The sequence below is a fragment of the Mercenaria mercenaria genome, chromosome 8 (genome assembly GCF_021730395.1).
Source record: "Mercenaria mercenaria strain notata chromosome 8, MADL_Memer_1, whole genome shotgun sequence".
NCBI classification, from domain to species: domain Eukaryota; kingdom Metazoa; phylum Mollusca; class Bivalvia; order Venerida; family Veneridae; genus Mercenaria; species Mercenaria mercenaria.
Genome location: NC_069368.1, coordinates 26,865,416 through 26,886,386, shown reverse-complemented (window position 1 = coordinate 26,886,386; position 20,971 = coordinate 26,865,416). Strand labels below are relative to the sequence as shown.

Here is a 20,971-nt window from a genome sequence, read left to right as displayed (position 1 = left end):
ATCTTTACATAGAAAAGTTTCCTTTTGTCCATAAAACTGGCATTATGAAAGATGTCTTAAAATTGAAAAAATAATTAGCCTTGGATACATATAGAGTGCATTATAACGTATATCCGAATTTTGCAAAAATAGCTGCAATTCAAGAAAAAAACTAATTCCTATAATGGCTGTCAGTGCATGTAGACGAAAGAAAAAGTCTTATTTGTTATGTTCTTCGTCCCTAAATTGACTGTACTTTACTATTTTTATTAGGTACAATTTATAAAGTTGACAATTTAAATCATAATAGATCTTGATCGATCGATCAATAAATTAGTACAACGAACAATGACACAATGATGCCCCTTGTTTTACACCTTACGCCGTGATTATTACTTAAATATAAAATTACATTGAGAACAAAAACTGTACAAATGTATCCATCGCTCGGGGTCATTTGTTCGTATTGTAATTAAGACAGTGATTTCATGTCGAAAAGGAACGTGTTTCATGGCGAAATATGACAGTTTCTGTCATAAAGCCATAAAGGTAAAGACAGTCGTTTTTATGAAAGTTTAGCAGAGATAGTACATGAAAGACGATCTAACAACCACCATAGTATTGTCTAACAGATCATAGGTGAGAAAACCGAGGTAAATATACGCTGTATGACACAACAAACAATTTAGTTTTGTTGTTAAACAACGTGTAGGAACCTCGATCACGTCTGGCAGATTTGTTGTAGCGACTGTGTAAAGTCAAAAGTTACAAGGACAGTATGACACACAGACTGCGGAACACAAAAAGCTGACGATAATGTATTTATAGTAACAAAATAGACGTTTTATTAATAACTCGCATAATCTATATGTAGAATTCTTTTATCAAATACACACTATTTGTTTGCATTAATGAGAATTTAGGAAGTGAAATACATAATTTCAAAACCCTTTAAGTCCTAAACATGTTCGAAAGTATTTTCATTAACATTTCTTCCAGCCTTTGATGGCTATCAAGGAGTAATGATGGAGCTATAAAAAGTATCATTATTCATTTTCGCTTTATTCTTGTTTATTCTTGCTTTTCTTTCTAAAACGAGAGAGCACGGTCAAATACGGTAAACCAAATTTCTTTTGATTGAGATTACTTTTGCTGGCGATGTTACTTCAATAGAAATTTCTCTTTATCGCAGAACAAAAATGACACTAGCCGCGAAGACTGGACAAAGTAAAGCTCATTCCTTTGATACAGAACTTTCGTAGGTAAGAAAGAATGGATATTTTTTCATGTGTGATATTTTATCTTATGTTAAAGGTATGTGGTAAATATCACGCTATATGGACAAGTGATTCATTCAGCATAGTGTATGGAAATCTAGCTGTTTCGAAGCGACTGTTTCATCAATTCACTTCAAGCAATTACGGCATATCTAAAGACGGATCAGTCCTAAAGTGTGAACTATTTTTTGTAGTATAATTTATCACCAAATTATCACAGATTGCTTTTATCAAAAGAAGAGCGAATAATGAAGAAACTAGTGGCCTCATTGTGCGAAAATAGTTACTATTCCATCACTAAAACATTTCAAACTCCCCAATGTTGTATAAATAATGAACACAATTTTAAACTAACCTAGTTAGTTCATAATATATTTCAGTGTCCCTTTGGAACAGAAACATACTCTTATTTGATTCACTTATAAGCATTCGTGCTTAAAAATGTGGTATAAGCGTATCTGAAGTTAATTTTAAGTGTTTGAAACGATGGTGTTTCGAACTCCAAAACTGTGACACGTACCCGCTGAGCTATTGTTCCGCTTTATGTTGGAGCTATATTACTATAACCATAATCCTTATATGATAAATCATAATCACCATTCCAAATCTAGATATTCATCAATGACTTAACGCGGAAATTCTGGAATCAGATATCTCAGAATGTCCTTGCTTACGTTATTACAGCAGAAAAAAAATGCATAAAATGCCGGCGAGTGATTCTGCCTTTGTGACCACTGCAGACCAAGATCAGCCTGCACATCCGCACAGGCTAATCATGGTCTGCACTTTTCGCTATTCAGTCGATAAGTGTTCAAAGAACACTCCAAATAATAAATGGTACTAACGAAATTGAATGATAGACCAGTCCATTTCAGAAATTAAGCAGGGTAAATGATAAGCGTACTTACTTTGGTGTTGTAGATCTGTAATGGCTTACATGGGTTAACAGCTACAAGTATATCCCCTATGTAGGTCTGAAATACAAAGACAAATCATATTTCAAACAAAATATACATTCCTTACGAAATATATACAATTAAATATGGACCTTGATGCACTAAAACAATCCGCGCGGATACATTTTAATTGTGCAGTGACACACTGATTGTACCAGAATAACTCGAAAATCGAAGAAACAGCTATACTTTTTTTAATTTGTTTGATTTATTTTTGTATGACGTCATTTTGATTAAGGTATATGTCACTCTCTAATAAGAATATAGAATATTCGTGCCACATACAAGTATCGCTCAAATGCACATGTTCGTTCTTTTCTTGCGGAGTAACACAATTTATTCTTAAGTGAAGAGGAAGTACAAAGGAAGCAGGATAGAGTTCCGTGTATTGGTGTCTTATACCTGGCACACTAAAGAGCCAGAGAAGCCTCTGAAGTTTGGGCATCTTCAACTAAAAAGTACTACGTGTAGCAATCTGTACTACAATTAAGCTTTGTTGCATCTCAAATTGGTAGCAACGCGTTTTGGTAGTCACTACCAAAACTCAGTCACTACCAAAACGCGGTACACTCAAAGAATTTTGGTAGTTGAGTTCCAAAATGCGTTGGATATGTACACATCCAACGCAAAACGGTACTAAGAAAAATCTAACGATTTACAAAAAAAAAATATTTTGTGACGAATGGACAATATCATTTTAAAGAGTTATGATCTGGCCCTGGGACAGGTTTCACAAACGCCCATAAGTAAGTATAGACTGTATGAGGTTAAAAGTCAGGCGATTCAGGAAAAAAGGTCACATAAGACGGTGTGTATAATACCTTTAAAAGTATATACACGGTAGACATGCAACCTTTATCCACCAAAAATCTTTAGAATTTTTCAATTTTGTTTTATATATTGAAATTCAATCCAACCTCGTAGTGAATTTAATTCCGAGGGTTACTGATTAATTTATTCACCGAGAGTTACCGAGGTTGGCCGAGTAAATATCAGGCACTTGTATTTTTGTTTACCGGACATAACTTTCTCGTATTTTCATCTGGCCCTGGAATTTTTTTTCGCACACCCCGGGGTGTAGGATTGCCTTTGGATTGGATGTACAAATGCACAGTCCTGAATGGTTACATATGTTTTAATGTTGAGATTCAGCTGCACATTTGCTAAGGGTGTGCATAACTCGACTAAATTTTGGTACCTTGGCATGATTTTTAAGTGCATGTAAAGATCGTATCAGATCAGGTGGTATGAAATAGTTGACATTTGGCAGCTACGATAGAAGGAATTTATTGGCCCTTGATAACAGCTTTGAATTACTAGAACAGACTTTGTTGATACTGATAGATATTTATTATTAAATCCATATATATAATCCTTTCCATTGGTCTATATGTAGTCACATGATCAATGATAAAAAGCCGTATTGACTCGAAGGCGGGGTCAAAAACACATATTGACCTCCAGCTGTGACAGCATCACGGTTTGACGTGAATACAATGCGACGTCGTACACAATTTAGTGCGAAAAAATACCAAAGGCTGCAGATATTTGTATTCAATTTTGATACTTATTTAATTAGGCTGGATTTAATAATAAAACAATTGTTGCGTTTTAGGTTCAGTCTATATGTGGAATTATCGATCTGATAAAACCGATATCAACCTCGGGCTGCGCCCTCGGTCAATATCGCTTTTATCAGGTCGATAAATCCACATATCGACCTTATAATTACCAAAAGGAAATAATTGTATATAACGTATATATGTGTGATTCGTAAGTATGCAACCAACCACTGTAGTGGCTAAAATTCTTGTGTTTAAATTCATTTTATGTCTTAGACTTGACAGTACATATCCTACAATAATTATTGATAAAGCGTTTTGTAATCAAACTAAGGTCAACTTTGCTCGCGTCGTGAAAATAATTTATTTTCAAAGAATTAAAAATTTATACCACATGTTCAGCATTTTCTTATTCATTACAATTCTTAATTGAGCCGCATCTTGAGAAAACCAACATAATGGCTTTGCGACCAGCATGGATTCAGACCAGCCTGCGTATCCGCGCAGTCTGGTCAGGATCCATTCTGTTCGCTAACGGCTTCTCTAATTGCAATAGACTATGAAAGCGATTAGCACGGATACGCAGGCTGGTCTTGAGCCATGCTGGTCGCAATGCCATTATGTTGGTTTTCTCATGGCGCGGCTCAATTGTGTTTTGCATACATTTTTATATCTTAGACATGACAGTGCATACCCAACAATTGTTTAACCGATTTGCAATCAAGATAACGTATAATTTGCTTGTGTTGTGAAATTGGTTATTTTTTTTATAAAATTTAACATTTTATTCACAGTCATGTTCAGCTTTCCAAAAAATATTTTAACTCCATATCAAATATAGAAAAAGCTGTTTTGCATCTCAAAATCACCATCCAAACACAAATCGTAAAACAGTGATGAAAATAATGTTTTTTACGAAACTGATAGTGATAAAAATCAATGATTATGTTGACAATGAGGACGCATGAGTCCAGCCCCTGATGTAAACGAAACTACCAAAATGCGTTCCATTACCGCGCCCCAAAATGGTACATGTAGCAACGCATTTTGGAAGAAACTACCAAAATTCGGCCGAGTTTTGGTATTCACTACCAAATTGTGTTAGCCTAAATGCAATTTGGTAGTAGAGAACCAAAATGCTTGGAAGTGACATTTTATCCCATATTCTGATCAAATTTATGCTAGAACTATAGATTTAATACCCTTCCATAAGAGGTCAGCTTATCATTCGAAAGAATTCAAAGTATTATGTCCGGTAGCTTCTGGGAAGCCTGCATATAATATATAGATCTTTCACCAAAAATTAATAAAAGGGGCATTATTATGACAAAAGGTAAGCTAGAGCTACGGTCCCTGTCCTGTGAGATCATCGCACGTTGCCAAAGACTTTTGTGGAGTTTGAAAGTATTTGGTCAAGCAGTGTTTTACAAACCTTTCATCATGATACACTATGTGTTGTGTGGATGCTGACAATGGGCTGACAACAATAACTCTTTTATTTTAAAAAATCGAGCTAAAATTGACGGGATTATGATTATTTAATGATGTTTATTTAAGACAAATATGTCTTTTGCGCATGTCATATCATCAATTTAATGTCCATGATATTTATACAAATGTTAATCCTTATAATAAAAATATGCTCATTTATCAACAAATAGAAAACAGATAAATGAAAAATGATATTTGCGTGGGCTTGTTGTTAAATACGAAAGTGGCATGTTATACACAAACTTTGTCAAAAAGGATGATTTTTAAAAGCCATGCGGTTAAATGATTCACAAGTGTTGTGATTAGATACGTTTGGTTTTACACTGTCTCGCACTAAAAGATCAATAAAAACTTTTGTTAGAGTACACATCCCTTTTATTTTTACAATGATGACCAAGATTTATTTTAAGCCTTGTACGACCAGTTTTGCGAAACGTAGGGGGTGGGGGGGGGGGGGGGAAGGAAACAATGAGTGATGGCATTGTTTTTTGCGTTATCGTGTAATGAAACTCATCTTTAAAGGCACTGACCTCCAGATTTGGCCAAAAAATAATTTTTCTTTCAAATTGAAGTTTGGTCATATTATGATCATTAGAATATGAATTTTTGTTTCTAAAATATTTTAAAAATTCCAAATCAAGAAAAAAAAAGATGACCGCGTCGGGAATCGAACCCCGAACCGCCGCCAAAATAAAGACATTTTCCCGTCGTCGTAACCTGAGGTAGTGAGTAATGACTTCAAAATATAGATATTTATAATCGAGACAGTTTCCCTGGAGTAAAAGCACACGCTTTTCGATTTTCATCGTAAAAAGTAGTAAAAACAGCAAATTCTCATGTGTTTCCGTAACATAAAGTTTGTCAGTAATTAAGTTTTAAAGCCTTCTTAAGAAATATAGCAATTATTTCAAGATATCTTATTTTATTTTTTTATTTTTTTTTTTTTTGTTGTCGAACGTTCTGGAGGCAAGTCGCTTTAAGTGTTAACTTGAACAAAAATGTATGTTAAAACTGTAAATTTGTTTTTTGTGCTTCTTCACAATATAATTACACCTAAAAGTAGTATATGGGTAAACAAAATTCGGTTTTATGTTTTTATTGTGGTTATATGTTTATGGTTTTATTCATATGTATGCAAATGTGTGCGTGCGTGCGTGCGCGTACGTATGTGTATAAAAGATCAAAGGCCTGAAGGGCCTGAGTCGGCTAATGATTGATGTACTGACAGTATAGTCTACCAGTTTCAGTTTGTTTTTAGTTTTTTTTCCCCAACTAAAAAGAGATTTTGTTACAATAAATGAAATGCACATTCGGTCGATGCCTAGTAAAACTTTGATTGACATTATACAAGTATTTAAACCTAATATATTTCTCTAAAATTGAAGAGTGGTTCGCAGAAATAAAAATGTTGAAAGTACAAACTACAATTTGACAGCTGACACTAAGATACTGCCCATGACTATATATATTTTTCCAGTAAACATTTGCCTCCATCATTGCCAAAAGAGGCAATTATCGGCTGGTATATATTCGCACATGATAGAATTTGAATATGACAATTTATATATTAAAATTTTACAGCGCGGATTGCCACATACAATTTGTAACGGATGGACGAAAGAACTGATATTTTACAGATATTGTAATGGGCCTGGCGATAGCCTTGTCATATGTTAGGTATTGTTCAATCATATTATAAGTGATGTCAATTTAAAGTATACTTACTTTTGCGTTTAGAGATACATGTATGTAAATGTTGCTGAGTGTCAATATATAGTGTAACCGATATTAATAAATGCTGTTCTTTTTTAGTTAAAACTATCATTTATTCTATTTCAGACCTGTTAACCCCTTAAAAATCATGTCTGTAATCCCGAAGTCCATGCACTTTCAATTATCCATTTTGATTCATGTAGACAGACAGGCCCAGACTGGGCAGAAAAAATGTTTGAGCCATTTTTACGTGGTCGGTAGCAGGGTGGGTGTGGGGAGGTGTGTCTTTCCGCTTTAAATTGCAGTCAGATTTTGAAATGAGCATTGCGGCAGGTGGTAAAAGGGCAAATGTATCAAACTGTAAAGTGGCAATATGGGGGAAGGGTGTGGGAGGATACCCCCTCCTGCAAGTAGGGTTTGGGGTATTACCACAAGAAATTTTTGAATATGTAGACCCTTGATACAGCCTTTGTTGCGATTTTAACTGAAAATCTTATGTTTCAATTTTTAAATATTACCTAGATTCTTTCTAGTATTACAATATCCGAAGTATGATTGTCACTTCATATTTTTACTTTCAGATCATGCCTCAGGACTAGAATATGAGTCTGATATAGATTATATGTAGGTGTTATAAAAATAAATTCTAGAATCATTTCTGTTACAATAATATCTATCATGTATGTTACTTGAATGTTAAAATTTCATAACACAGCTCGATATTTACCCAAAATATTAAATCCGGATACGATTACACTTTTCTCCACTTTCAACAATATGTTTTACAAATTGTGGTGAAACGAAGACATTTAGCAGCAATTGGCAGTATCTGACATTGAAGTTTACGGTTAAATTACCTCTTATTTAAATATTTTCATAAAAATGTTCTTTCGTTTCGTCAAAGCAGCCAAACATAGACGATCTACTTTCGATTTCAAAAACTACAAGAAAATAAAATTTAATGTTTCGCCGATTTGTTTATTTCTCGAAAAATAAGAAATAAAATCATTTTTAATATCAGTAGTAACTAAACAAACCAGTAAGAGCTTCTTCTTCCGATAATTTATCCGTTTACTGACTGCAAAATTCAACCCACGCAAAGTCGTAGAAGCGTTGTTATAAACAGGTCACGCATGTTCGCCGACAAGTGTCCAGAATGTAGTTAGGATTCATCCGCGAAGTCTCGCGGAAGAATTAACGTACTGCACATATCTTATTCGGGTCATTTAAAATGAAGCTGTCATAATTTAATTTCATCGATGTGGTAAACTCTTTGATAAGAGACATTCCAATGCTTTCAGAGGTACCCACTCAATGAAATACTAGCAGTATGTTCTGGAATTATATTTTGTCTTTCGCTGGATGTTACGCAAGCTTGGTAAGCCTGCGCAATTCATAAAATGCACAGCGCAATAAATTTGTTATTTGCGCAATGATTTTAAAGATTATTTTTTGAAACGGACAGGGTAACAAATGGATAATTTGGCTAATAAGTTAATATGCAGTTTTTATTTGAATTTGTGAACATCATATTTGCTATTTTGTGACAAAAGGGCATAAAATTCGTCACCATAATCATATGCGCAAATGTATTACCAAATCCCGCAGAATCGTTATGCGTGTTTATGCTTAATGAGTTACCGCGGAAGAAAATACGTGGCTTTATTCAAGTATTGCACAATTACAAGTCATAAATATGACAGATTAGATCATAGCAAGTAGGACTGACATAAATGAACTTCATTCGATCAATGAACTCTTTGAAATTAGAGACAATCTAATGGAACTACATCACTTCGCTGTGTTGCGAGGCCATTTAAGAATGAGAAATCGGGCGATAGCAAGGACTCGTCAAACGCTTGACAGTGTTTAGCCTACTCAAAAAATAACGTGACTGTTTCATCTCACATACATGCTATTTTACAGAAGATATGGCATTTCGGGGTTCTTAATTACGGAAACGTACCACTTTCTATATTAATAAGCATAAACAACAGACAAAATATGCCTGTTAGAACTGGAATCACCGCATGCTATCTCTGAGTTTGCACGCACATGAACTTAAAGGAAATGATAATTAACGAAAATGCGTTTATATTGATCCAAAGAAGAACATCATAGCCAAAAGCGTCTGTGAGGTTAACAGGACAGTACTTTACATCTTTTTATGAGGCTCCCATGGAATTTTGGACCGCGATTATAGAAGATACTTAAAAGACTGCATTTGGCTTAGAAATGGATCTGACTGACGAACAGCACGAACAATGCCGAATTACACCGAAACAATGCATAAAATATGTCTGATGTCGACATAATACCGGTAAGTGACATAAAAAAATATTACAATTACATGAAAGTCTATTCTGAATATCATAAATAATGTTTCCACTCCGCTTTGACAATGACAAGTAAATTGTAGCCGGAATTGCATAGCTATAAAGAAAAACAAAATTTTGACATTTAAGATGTTAACGTTGAATTGTTTTACCGTGCCTTGACCTAAATACTTTAAAACAAACTAAAGATTTGCTTTATGAGATTCTCCCAAACTTGTCAGTTTCATTCGCAGCTATGTTTTTTTTTCCATGTCCCTACAAATTTACAGTAAAACATTTCCTAATCCCCATTGTGTCTATATACCTAGGAAAGGCAATTCGTCATTTTGATATACAACCAAAGCTGAAGGAAACTGAAGGACGAATAATGACCGCCATTTATCAAACAAACCACGTAGGTAAACAGACCCATATGACAAGTTTCGTTAAAATATTTGTCCATCTCATTGCTATTGTTTCAACGTTTAAGACCTAGAAGCTCAATTTCCTGATAATTAACCTTTATAATAAGGTATTTGTTACTAAAAATACTTTTCATTTTACGATGCATAAAATAATGCGAAAGTTTTACCTATATTTTCCGCCATGCCTTCATATTTTTTTTCAACAGGTAAATTAATGGAGTGACGAATAGATTGTGGCATATCGTTGTCGGACAGCCGTACTAATGGCGTTAGGATAAATGGCAATGGCGGCACCTTTAGAACGGACATTTTGGCCATCAAAGAGAAAGTTAATAATTCTTTCCAGGTGGTCTACGACTTCTTTAGAAACATAACTGTATAATATAAATGTCCATTATGTCCACGATTTATATATTTTATAAATTATCATATGTTTAGTGTCCTAATAAATAATATGTTTTTCAATAACAAAAGTAACAAAGATAAAACGGAGGCGTTTCTTATCGTTTTCTCTTTGACAGAACTAGGTTCTTAAAGAGAATAAATAGAAAATTGTAACTGTTTCCAAATAAATGCTCGATTCAATATTGTAAGAGAAAAGAACCGGATCATTTTGGTTTGAAATATCCATGACATAACTTTGATGAATGGAATTTTAACGACAAAACCGCACCTTTATATTTTTTGCCTTGGTTTGCGATCATAGTCTGTCCGAGTGACATTAAGGTATTATAAATGTATTGCGTGATGGATGTCGCATATTAAGTTTAAATTTCACCAGGAAATAACACGGTGGAACTGTGTTTTCGCACTGGTATATGTAATGATGATGACACAGAAAAGGTACAAAAGTATGCATATCATTTGGCTTATTGGGCATTTAAGTTGCACACATGCACAAAGAAGTTCAGGGAATATTTTCAGACACTTATAGATTCAGATAGTTCAAGCAAATTTTTACTTGGTTGAAGCAAGTCATGTTTACAAAGGCATTACTTGGAATAGCAAAAACGATGTCTTTATTTTCAGATGTTCTTTTTGTTAATGTTTAAATAGAACATATATTTATTTCCGACTTGTACACAATGCATTGTCATTAAATACAAAAGTTTGTCAGCAGCAACAATGTCACGATGATACATTACTGAAAGGTGACACATGATCAACAAATATTTATCATATATAAATCAAAACAGAAACATTATAAGGAAGAATGAATACAATACAATGTAATAATCGTAAATTAAACACGGGCTTCTATGGGTCGGGTGGTCTCTAATCCGAGGTTTGACTATGTAAACAACTTTACTGAGACCAACGTTTAAAGTTTAGATACGAAGGAATCATCATTACGAAAGCACATGAGGGCGAATCTGAACGAAAAAAAAAATCATTTTATTCAAGAGCAAATCACTGTATGAGATATATTACTTCGATTATAATTCGTTGAATAAGATTGGTAAAACGCTCGGCAGAACCTCGCATTTTATTATTTTATTTAACAAGTTTGATAAATTCAATATGAAAAGGCACTCATGGAACATCCTCTATACAAATTTGTCATGACAGGTTCGCATAACAGACATGGTGCTTATTATGTGTAACTAACGTTAATTTTACGTTGGACATAACAAAATGTCGTTTCAAATTAGATTGTCCCTATTGTATACAGATATTTACTCGGTTTGCGAATTAAAAAACTTTCTTTTTTTTCAAAGAAAGACAGCTGATTTTAGACTTTATGTTTTGGAATTTAGTATTGTTAGACTAAGTAACACCTGTTATTTAACAAGCCAGGAATTCGTTTATTAGAAGGCTAGCATGTACAAATCCATTACAATGAATGAGAGAAAAAGGAAAACTAGAAAATGCTTTTGTAAAAAAGCGCATGTCTCCCCAAATGCAAAGTCCTATAGGCAAGAAGTCAACAGGGGTCAGGAACGAAAGTCAAAGAGACACTGATGGTTGGCTGCAATAGGGATCATCTACTTGGCATGTCCAGTCATGGGCAGGGTTCAGTCATGTCAGGCCGGACCTGACTTGATAAGTGACTAAAATAGGTCATCTACTTGCATTCATCATCCTTAAGTTTCAACTTGTAGGTTGGTTCTCAAGTCATCTGATTCAGAGCCACTGTACCTTGACCTTTAAGTGACCCAAAATAATAGGGGTCATCTACTCTGCATGTCCAATCATCCTATTAAGTTTCAACATTGGGTCAAGTGGTTCTCAAGTTATTGATCGGAACTGGTTATCAATGTTCAGGCCCCTGTGACCTTGACCTTTAACGGAGTTACCCCAAAATATACTCTGTATGAACAATCATCCTATGAAGTTTCAACATTCTGGGTCGAGAGGTTCTCAAGTTATTGATTGGAAATGGTTTTCCATGTTCAGGCCCCTGTGGCCTTGACCTTTAACAGAGTGACCCCAAAATCGTCAGGGGTCATCTACTCTGCATGACCAATCATCCTATGAAGTTTCATCATTCTGGGTCAAGTGGTTCTCAAGTTACTGACCGGAAATGGTTTTCAATGTTCAGGCCCCTGTGGCCTTGACCTTTCACAGAGTGATCCCAAAATCGTTAGGGGTCATCTACTCTGCATGACCAATCATCCTATTAAGTATCAACATTCTGGGTCAAGTGGTTCTCAAGTTACTGACCGGAAATGGTTTTCAATGTTCAGGCCCCTGTGACCTTGACCTTTAATGGAGTGACCCCAAAAGCGTTAGGGGTCATCTACTTTGCATGTACAATCATCCTATGAAGTTTCAACATTCTGGGTGAAGTGGTTCTCTAGTTATTGATCGGAAACGGTTTTCCATGTTCAGGCCCCTGTGACCTTGACCTTTGACGGAGTGACCCCAAAATCAATAAGGGTCATCTACTCTTCATGACCAATCATTCTATGAAGTTTCAACATTCTGGGTCAAGTGGTTCTCTAGTTATTGATCGGAAATGGTTTTCAATGTTCAGGCCCCTGTGACCTTGACCTTTGACGGAGTAAACCCCAAAATCAATAGGGTCATCTACTCTTCATGACCAATCTTTCCTATGAAGTTTCACATTCTGGTGAAGTGGTTCTCTAGTTATTGATCGGAAATGGTTTTTAATGTTCAGGCCCCTGTGACCTTGACCTTTGACGGAGTAACCCCAAAATCAATAGGGGTCATCTACTCTTCATGACCAATCATCCTATGAAGTTTCAACATTCTGGGTCAAGTGGTTCTCTAGTTATTGATCGGAAATGGTTTTCAATGTTCAGGCCCCTGTGACCTTGACCTTTGACAGAGTGACCCCAAAAACAATAGGGGTCGTCTACTTCAGCAGCCCTACAACCCTATAAAGTTTGAAGGTTCTAGGTCAAATGGTTCTCCAGTTATTGCTCGGAAATGAAGTGTGACGTACGGACGGACGGACGGACAGGGCAAAAACAATATGTCTCCTGGGGGAGACATAATTAAGCAGTTGAATGTTGTTGATAAATAGTGGACATCGTGGACATGTCTGTCTCTCAACGGAATACAAATGGGACGAAAGCTATATGCAAATAAGGTAATATCTATTTGCATTTTCCCTGTATATATAGCACTTTCTTTACAGGAACTCGCGTGCCATTAAACTATACTCAGTTCCAAAAGAAAGTGTGCACTTTTTAAGTTTAAATATTTCCAAAAATTCCCCGACGTTTTTGTTTAATTTTTTCATACACTAACTCTCAGATATAACTCAAAATCTAAAATGCACACCAATTTGTTTACGAACTGATTTAAATTTTGGTACCAAACATTATAAGTTTTCATGAAAATAACCGAGAAAAAATAACAGAAAAGTAAGTGCACACTTTCTTTTGGAACTGAGTGTATATGATTAACATTTTTGAACGAAAGAAACGTATTTTGTCTAAAGTTTGAATATTTCCCAAAACATAGAAGTTTAAACATTTTTTTCACATCCTAGTATTTAACGCTTCTATATATAAATCATTTAAAGAGAATATAATGAACTTTTCTACATCCTGTAAAATACTTTTAGTAATCTCTATATTAAGAGCTCAATGAATGCTTTTAGTAATTTTCATATTAAGTGCTCAATGAATGCTTTTAGGAATTTTCATATTAAGAGCTCAATGAACGCCTTTTGTAATTTTCATATTAAGAGCTCACTGAATGCCTTTAGTAATTTTCATATTAAGAGCTCAATGAATATAGGCAGATCAAAATAATCATTCATGTAATTAAAATGAAATCCATGATTAATGTTAATCAAAAACGACTGTGCTCAAACTTGGCGCGTCCGAGTCAAAGAAGCAATTAAATATTGATTTCAAGGCAATACTCTAAAAGAAAGTGAAGATTTATAAACTTTTACTGTTTACCTCTTCTTCTTGATTCTGTGCATTAATTTAATGATTAATGCAGCAGTCTCACAGAGGAAAATAAAACATCCGGGTCATTCAAATTACTTTGACCAATTTCGGACTGAAGTATTTTCTGTAACATGACTGAGTTTTACACATGTACGTAATGAGAGTAAGATGAAAGCACAGAATGAATCTCAAACGGTTTGAGAAAAATAAAAAATGCAAATAGTTTGCAAAACTCTGGTACAAGAATCTTTGTAATTTTAAAGTTTTAAACATAGGGAACCTTGACTGCCTTAACTGCTGTCATACGCATTTTAACGAACATCTTCATAACATATGCAAGAAATTTATATTACAAAGTTAGATGCTTGTCAACGTAAGAACGTGCTAACGCTGAGTAATCGTGTTTCATTGTAATTCATGTGTGATAAAGATAAATTACATTAGCAAAATTGATAGAGCAACTTCAAACAAATCATGTATTTAAACAAATTAATTCCAGCTGTATTGTGTAGTAAACATATTCTAAAAATAGCATTTAATGACTCCAAGATCTGACGGAAAAAAATGTGAACAGAAACTCTAGTACGTTACCGGCCGGTATAAGAAACGTTTTGAAACAGTAAAGGACAACAGAAAAGGGAATGGTTTTAAAAATACCGCATGTGTAATACGATTATAAACAAGTTGACGTAAACATGTAGTGTTGTTGGCCAACAAAATATTATATTAACAGAAACATTTCACTTGTCTATTTTTCTTATATTACAATTTTAAAATCGTTACTTTCCACATGATGAAAATACAGTGGGGCAGTCAACAAATATGTGTATATTGTTCAGACTTAATAATGTACTTGAACGCTATTTATAGGTTTCTTAGAATAATTATTATGCCCTTGGTCTTTAAAACCTTATTCTTCACCTTGCCAAAAAAAAAAAGAGTAAAATCCGAACTGCTTTTAACCAATAATTCTAAAATATTTGAAATTAAAGTATAAATTAAATAAATATGATCCCTGAAAGCACAGAATGCCAGGAAGTACAACGCTTGCAGAGTCTGTTCTCAGGCGTAAAAACACCTCCTAAGTCGCCGAGAACAGACCTCTATGATAAAAGAAAACTGAATCGCGATTACATGATCTTAAAGGATATTAGATAATTAAAACACAGTACTAGAACGGGACAACTTCTACGGCCGCCACACACTATTTATAGATTACTGTAGTTAAAGTAAATGAAATAACAAAGCAGACCCTTTCGAAGCATTACATTTCCATTCCAGGACAGTCACTAAATTTACTTTGGGTATATACTAAAGTCAACGGAAATAAAGAAAAACAATTGGACCTTTTCATGTTATATTTTATGAGTTTCATATTTAACAATTCTGTTTAAAAGAGAAGAAAAACTTACATAAAATTTTTCTTGCATGAAGCGGCCCCGAAGGGCGTGTACAATTGTGTTTTCATCAAGAACTTCTAGGGTACTCAAATCATCCGGTTGTGTTGTCCCGGCGGCCATCAATATCTTAGATGCCTAGCCCTGACGTTGGCTGCAATTGCCCCTTTTCTCAGGCTTTAATGTCACTGCCGTGCTGAATATAAAAAAATAAATAAAAAATCACTTATTATCTATAACATCCAAATAAATCCATTTTAACAACTCCATGTATAAAACAATCCTTGATCATTCCCTGAAAATGTTTGTGCGAACGATTTTTGTCTCTTGTTTGTTCTTTTTATGATCCAACTGTATTTATTAAGATACGTTAGATGAAGTTATAAGCCTTTTAAGTTCCGTTTTCCTTTTGTTAAATTTTGTCTAAATAAGTTAATTTTTGATGAAACGTGCCAAAACTGTTGTTCAAAAGTTATTCACTACTTGTTTTGTCTTAAGCTATTATGATTATGCGAATTAAGAAATACTGCAATAAACGCGTCGTCTCGGTTGATAATTAACAACACGGTTCATCCATCAATCCGCCAGGCCCATTTGACATTTTCTTACGTCCTACCTGATTGGTCCATATTTGACACGTGATCGGTTCACGATATATGCATATAATACCAGCAGTGAGTTACAACCATCTTTCTTTTTCATTAACAATTAACCTCTGTCAGTAAATGCTTCGATTTGTTGTTAAATCTACGACAATCATAAAGCGCGGAAAGATGTACTAATGATTGTGGTCACACCTTAAGCTGCTTCGCGCAAGAAATTTATCCAAACTGACTTTAACATGCTAAGTTGCTTATAACATATGTAAACAGGTGCACATATTTTGTATAACGTACATACGGTGTTTGATTTCCATTTCACAATCGCTGTTTTTAGAAGGAAAAATACGGGGCAAAGTAAAACCCGGGAAAATGTGCTTGGAAAATATTGCTTTGAAAGTTGACATGGTTACCAGACTATACTGGAACTTTATTCGCCGATATTTTTTTTTTTTTTTTGCATACTGACGTTAAAGTTTGATGTTCAGTGCGTAACGATATTTTGTGATATCATTTTCATGTGCTTCGCCGCGTTAAAAAAAAATATTGACGACGAAATGTTCAAGTTTTCTTAGACTAATAAAAAAATCATTCACAGCACTTTTATAAGAATAGTCAGTGCGTATGTAGTATAAAGATATTAATCTTTGTATACAGAAATATGCACGAATTCTGCGCTTCGGGAATCCGTACACTATCATTGACCAATTTTTCTGAATGCATTCGACTTATTGTTGGTTTCATTATTAATGATAACCTTTTTTATTAAGTGCGGAATAGAATCAAGACAATTGCTTATTTCATTAACTATGGGATAACCTATTACATTAATTAAGTACGGGATTTGGCTGTTTTACTTTAAAACATATTTTATACGAAGACACTAAGATGTGCGTGGTAGGGGGCGTTATTTTTTTTTATTGATATTATTACAATGCACACAGCTGGAACTCATTTTAAAATGAGTTTAAAGTAGGAACTTATAACTATATTTGTATCATAATTGATCAAATATGACATGCGATAATATTTCATTAAACGTTTTGACAAGCTTACTGATCGGTTGTAATTCATTTTTATCAGAAGGAGATTTTTTCATAGTGTAAGTTAACGTTATGCGCGTTTACGTCATTAACGTTGACAACGTTACGCCTTATTTTTATCAACAATTTAAACGGCGGTTTATCACCTTTCGCCACGCTTGGCGATCCGGTTCAACAAAACAAACCATTGATTCCGGACATTGAGATCGGTATTAAAACGTTAGTTTGTAAAAACAACGTCACGTTAAATAGTTAAGTTGTGAATGTTCACCGGAGGTGTACTGATTGACGGTAAAGTTAAGATATTTCATTCAACTTTAGACAACATATTGATTTTTTAGGAAATAATCCTACTTTTAACGTATATTAATAGCTACCAAACCGCACTTTTACGTAACGGCTTTCAATTAAAGATGAGTTTGAAAAAGTATTCATGATTCAAAACACCTTTTGGAGGATTTCTAATGTCTAAATAATTGCGATATACATTTTTTTTCAATGCAAGTTACGTGTTAAAATATAATGGTGCAATTTATGATAGTTTATACAAGAAAAGTGCACTGTTCTCGAGATGTAACAGACGAGTTTTAAAGTTTCATTTTTTTCTTTTCTTTTTTTTTTTTGTTGAAATCCTTTCATAGATTTTCCTGGAAATTTGCGTATACGTACGTAGACCGCAAACAATTTCTAAACATAACCAAATTGAATGATAATGGATGCCATGCTAACAGCGCTTCTGAAATTTTTAAAAGATGCAAAAATGGCTTTAAAAATGCAACTGTCCTAGGAATATTTTCACAGTGTTTTGAAATTCAGCCTTTTTTTTTATTTAAAAGGCTAACAGCGACGTTTTTAATGCGGAAGAACATTTGACCGGAACCGGAATTGTTTAAATTTATAGTAAGAAAAATAGTTTTTGTCTTTTGATTATGTGATAACCCCCTGGGGCCCATGAACTGAGTCAGCAGTTGGGCAAATTTTAGTGTTCTGTTTTGTTATTAGAAATTGCTCTTTCAAGTTTTTAGCATTCTTTTTTAAATTATTGGAAACGAACGAAATTTCGACGTTTAATGGCCCTTTTATTACTGAACGTGGGAAGGCGTTAAGGTCGTTCACGCAGCTGGCGTTTTCAGATTTTCCAGTTACAGTCAAGCCAGAGCTAAACCCCGCTCGTCCCGTTTTACAATAAATAGTGTAAATATCTGTTGAGTGATCACTCTTTTTATTTTCTTAAGGGTGGCCTTTACAGACAGATTTTAGTGTAGATAACAGAAGTAGTTAAGAGTACTAAGGTATCGTCATAATTAAACACAATGTGTGATATATCAGTAGGGTAACAACCTGGGCCCAGTTGTTCGAGACTTTAACCGGCTGTTAAACTAACCGCTGGTTAAATTATGATTCAAAACACTGGTCTTGATGGGAGAAACTAGTATGATGTTTTGATTTTATTGTAAAGATTTTTCAAAGTTCATGATTATTTTAACTCATACATTTGTTTTTCTAAGTCTTCTAAAATGTAGAAAAGTAACCCTTAATTTTAATCAACCGTTAGCTTAATCGCCTGTTGAAGTATCGGACAACTGGGCCCAGGTTCCCCTGTTCTGTATAATTATTGTGCTAAATGAAAGTGAATAAGGGGCAGGTAACCCAGAGTAAATTAGGTAGGTACTGTAGAGCTTAAATTGTTCTGTAAGGTTGCTACATATACCGAGGCATAAAATGTGTACGAGACCATATTTCATATCTGTTATGAAATAACACAAAAAATTACCAACTCCTAATATCTCTGTACAAATATGTGACATTAATGATCAGTATTGACAAATGCGATAGGTTACACTTATTTATCACCCTACATGACACTTAAGAAATATCGCACTTCTAAACTAGTATCTCATTTGTGTTTAAGACATTTATATATGTATTTTATCGATTTATAGGGAAGTAACCGACATAATTTATCCGTGTAATAATGAGGTCAGTGGGATATTATCGATTTATTGCAAGGTATGATTTATCGCTTCATATTTGGAAAGAAAATGTATTCCACACCTAGCGGACCAGCACGTTCATCAAGGGCGATAACCTACACTTTTGTACTTTAAATAATTACTAAGTGATAAATGTTTCCTGAGAAACGAAGAAAAAGGTTGCATACTGGTACACTTCAATAGATGTGTATGAAATAAATTTAGCATCATACAGAACGTGTAAGTATATAGACCAGGAAGGTCTACGTATCAGTTGTTCCAGATATAGACCTACTTTAAATAGCCTAAATGTCTTTGTCTTAAGACAGTTTTAGTTGCTGCTGTAATAAAAATCAATAATTAAAACCCTTTGTATGATGGTATTAAACTACCATTAGAGCTACTTTAAACTTTGTTCTCATGAAAACTTTCGCGAAAATGAAGGGAGTTTTCACACAAACTATGAAGGACTTAATGAAAACAGAAAAAAAAACTTCATAGAGACTAGATAAAAGGTATATTTGACCTCAATTTCATATTTTAGAAAAATAAAAGTTATTGCATGTAGTTTTAGAACAAAACACGGTTTAAATGGGTACTACCCCTCATTTTAACAATCGGCTGTTACTGTATGAACATAGCTCTCTATGCAAACTAAATCTACATATTTAGTAAGGTCAAATACATTTGATGGGGATTTTATACACTTAAAGAAAATATCTAAATATAGAATATTTAAGTGAAAAACTGCAATGGAATACCATGAAATATCTCAACATGATCAAACTCGAAAATAATAGGATTATAAAATGTAATAGATGAAAGTTTATCATGAAAAGTTAGCTTTGTATAATGAAAACATTCAGTGGCATTGTGTGGCAGTTTAAAGCACTACCTGACTATTTTCGTTATAAGACATTATTTTTTATTTGTGATATAAAAAGGAAACGTTTTTCTTTTAGTTTTCATGAAAATCTTCAATATTCCTTCGTCAGTTGTGAAAACTCAGGTTATCAGTTAAGCGGTGACATGCTTTGAAAGGACAGGAAGCAACCAAACAATTTAATGGCAGCCCCGGTTTGATGGAATCTGTTCATGAAAGTTTATCAAATATGCAACTCTGTCATTAAAATCAAAGCACTGAAGTACTGATGGGGCTATTTTCTTGTCGGTCTGTGGGAATTTTTGGGTTCGAACCCCGCTACAAACCGGACTGTTAATGATTATGGTCTAATCCTGTTCCTTCCCTAATACGATAGTTAGGAAAATTGACGGACCCGTAATAGTGTACCTCCTTTTTTGAAGAGTATTCATTCCTACCATAAGCCTACTTTAACTAATTTTTCAGGAGGGCGTAGGTTCAAACCCCACTACTTTTTTCATTATATTTCTTTTAACTAGCCCGATAAACTGTTTTTTCAAGACTTATTATTATTTATTTGTTGTACAAAAGCGGAAATTTTTCATTTGATTAGCAATTTCTTGCTGTTAAAAGTGAATTTAACCTCTGATACAGAAGGGTGAATATTTAGACTTCTTTAAAAATACTGAGTTACATGTGGTAAAAGTTCTTTATTTTGCATTTATTCTTTAGTTTACATATTGTGGAAGATATGTAGGTAGGTTTTACTTCTGCCCTATATGGTTATCTTTTATTGCAGAGAGCAAGACCATAATGTTTCAGTGTTGGAGCTTAATTTTTGTCCGATTAAATCCTTTCACTTGAGGCTTCCCAGAAAAATTGTTATCGACAGTTTTATTTGTTGTTTCGCAATACTTTGAGGTTTCTTTTAGCAAAACTTTTGGTATAATGAATTCTTTGCGATCGTTTTGCGCAGTGGTTATCACTTTGAAATTTGTCTCTGTTTAAG

The 20,971-nt window shown here is 34.1% G+C and overlaps 1 protein-coding gene across 2 annotated transcripts in view; it reads right to left on the bottom strand.

Moving 5' to 3' along the window:
* The window catches only part of LOC123566717 (uncharacterized), a 77,822-nt gene that overhangs the window by 43,470 nt on the left and 13,381 nt on the right, over window positions 1-20,971 (bottom strand). The window contains exons 2-3 of one of the 2 annotated variants that reach the window (XM_053549618.1): window positions 15,501-15,681; window positions 2,165-2,230 (exon numbers count right to left, since the gene is read on the bottom strand). In XM_053549618.1, coding sequence (XP_053405593.1) covers window positions 2,165-2,230; window positions 15,501-15,608 — 174 coding nt within the window. In that variant the 5' untranslated portion in view covers window positions 15,609-15,681. Of the gene's footprint in view, window positions 1-2,164; window positions 2,231-15,500; window positions 16,015-20,971 lie in introns of those variants that run through there. The other variant, XM_045361035.2, reaches the window with a different exon arrangement.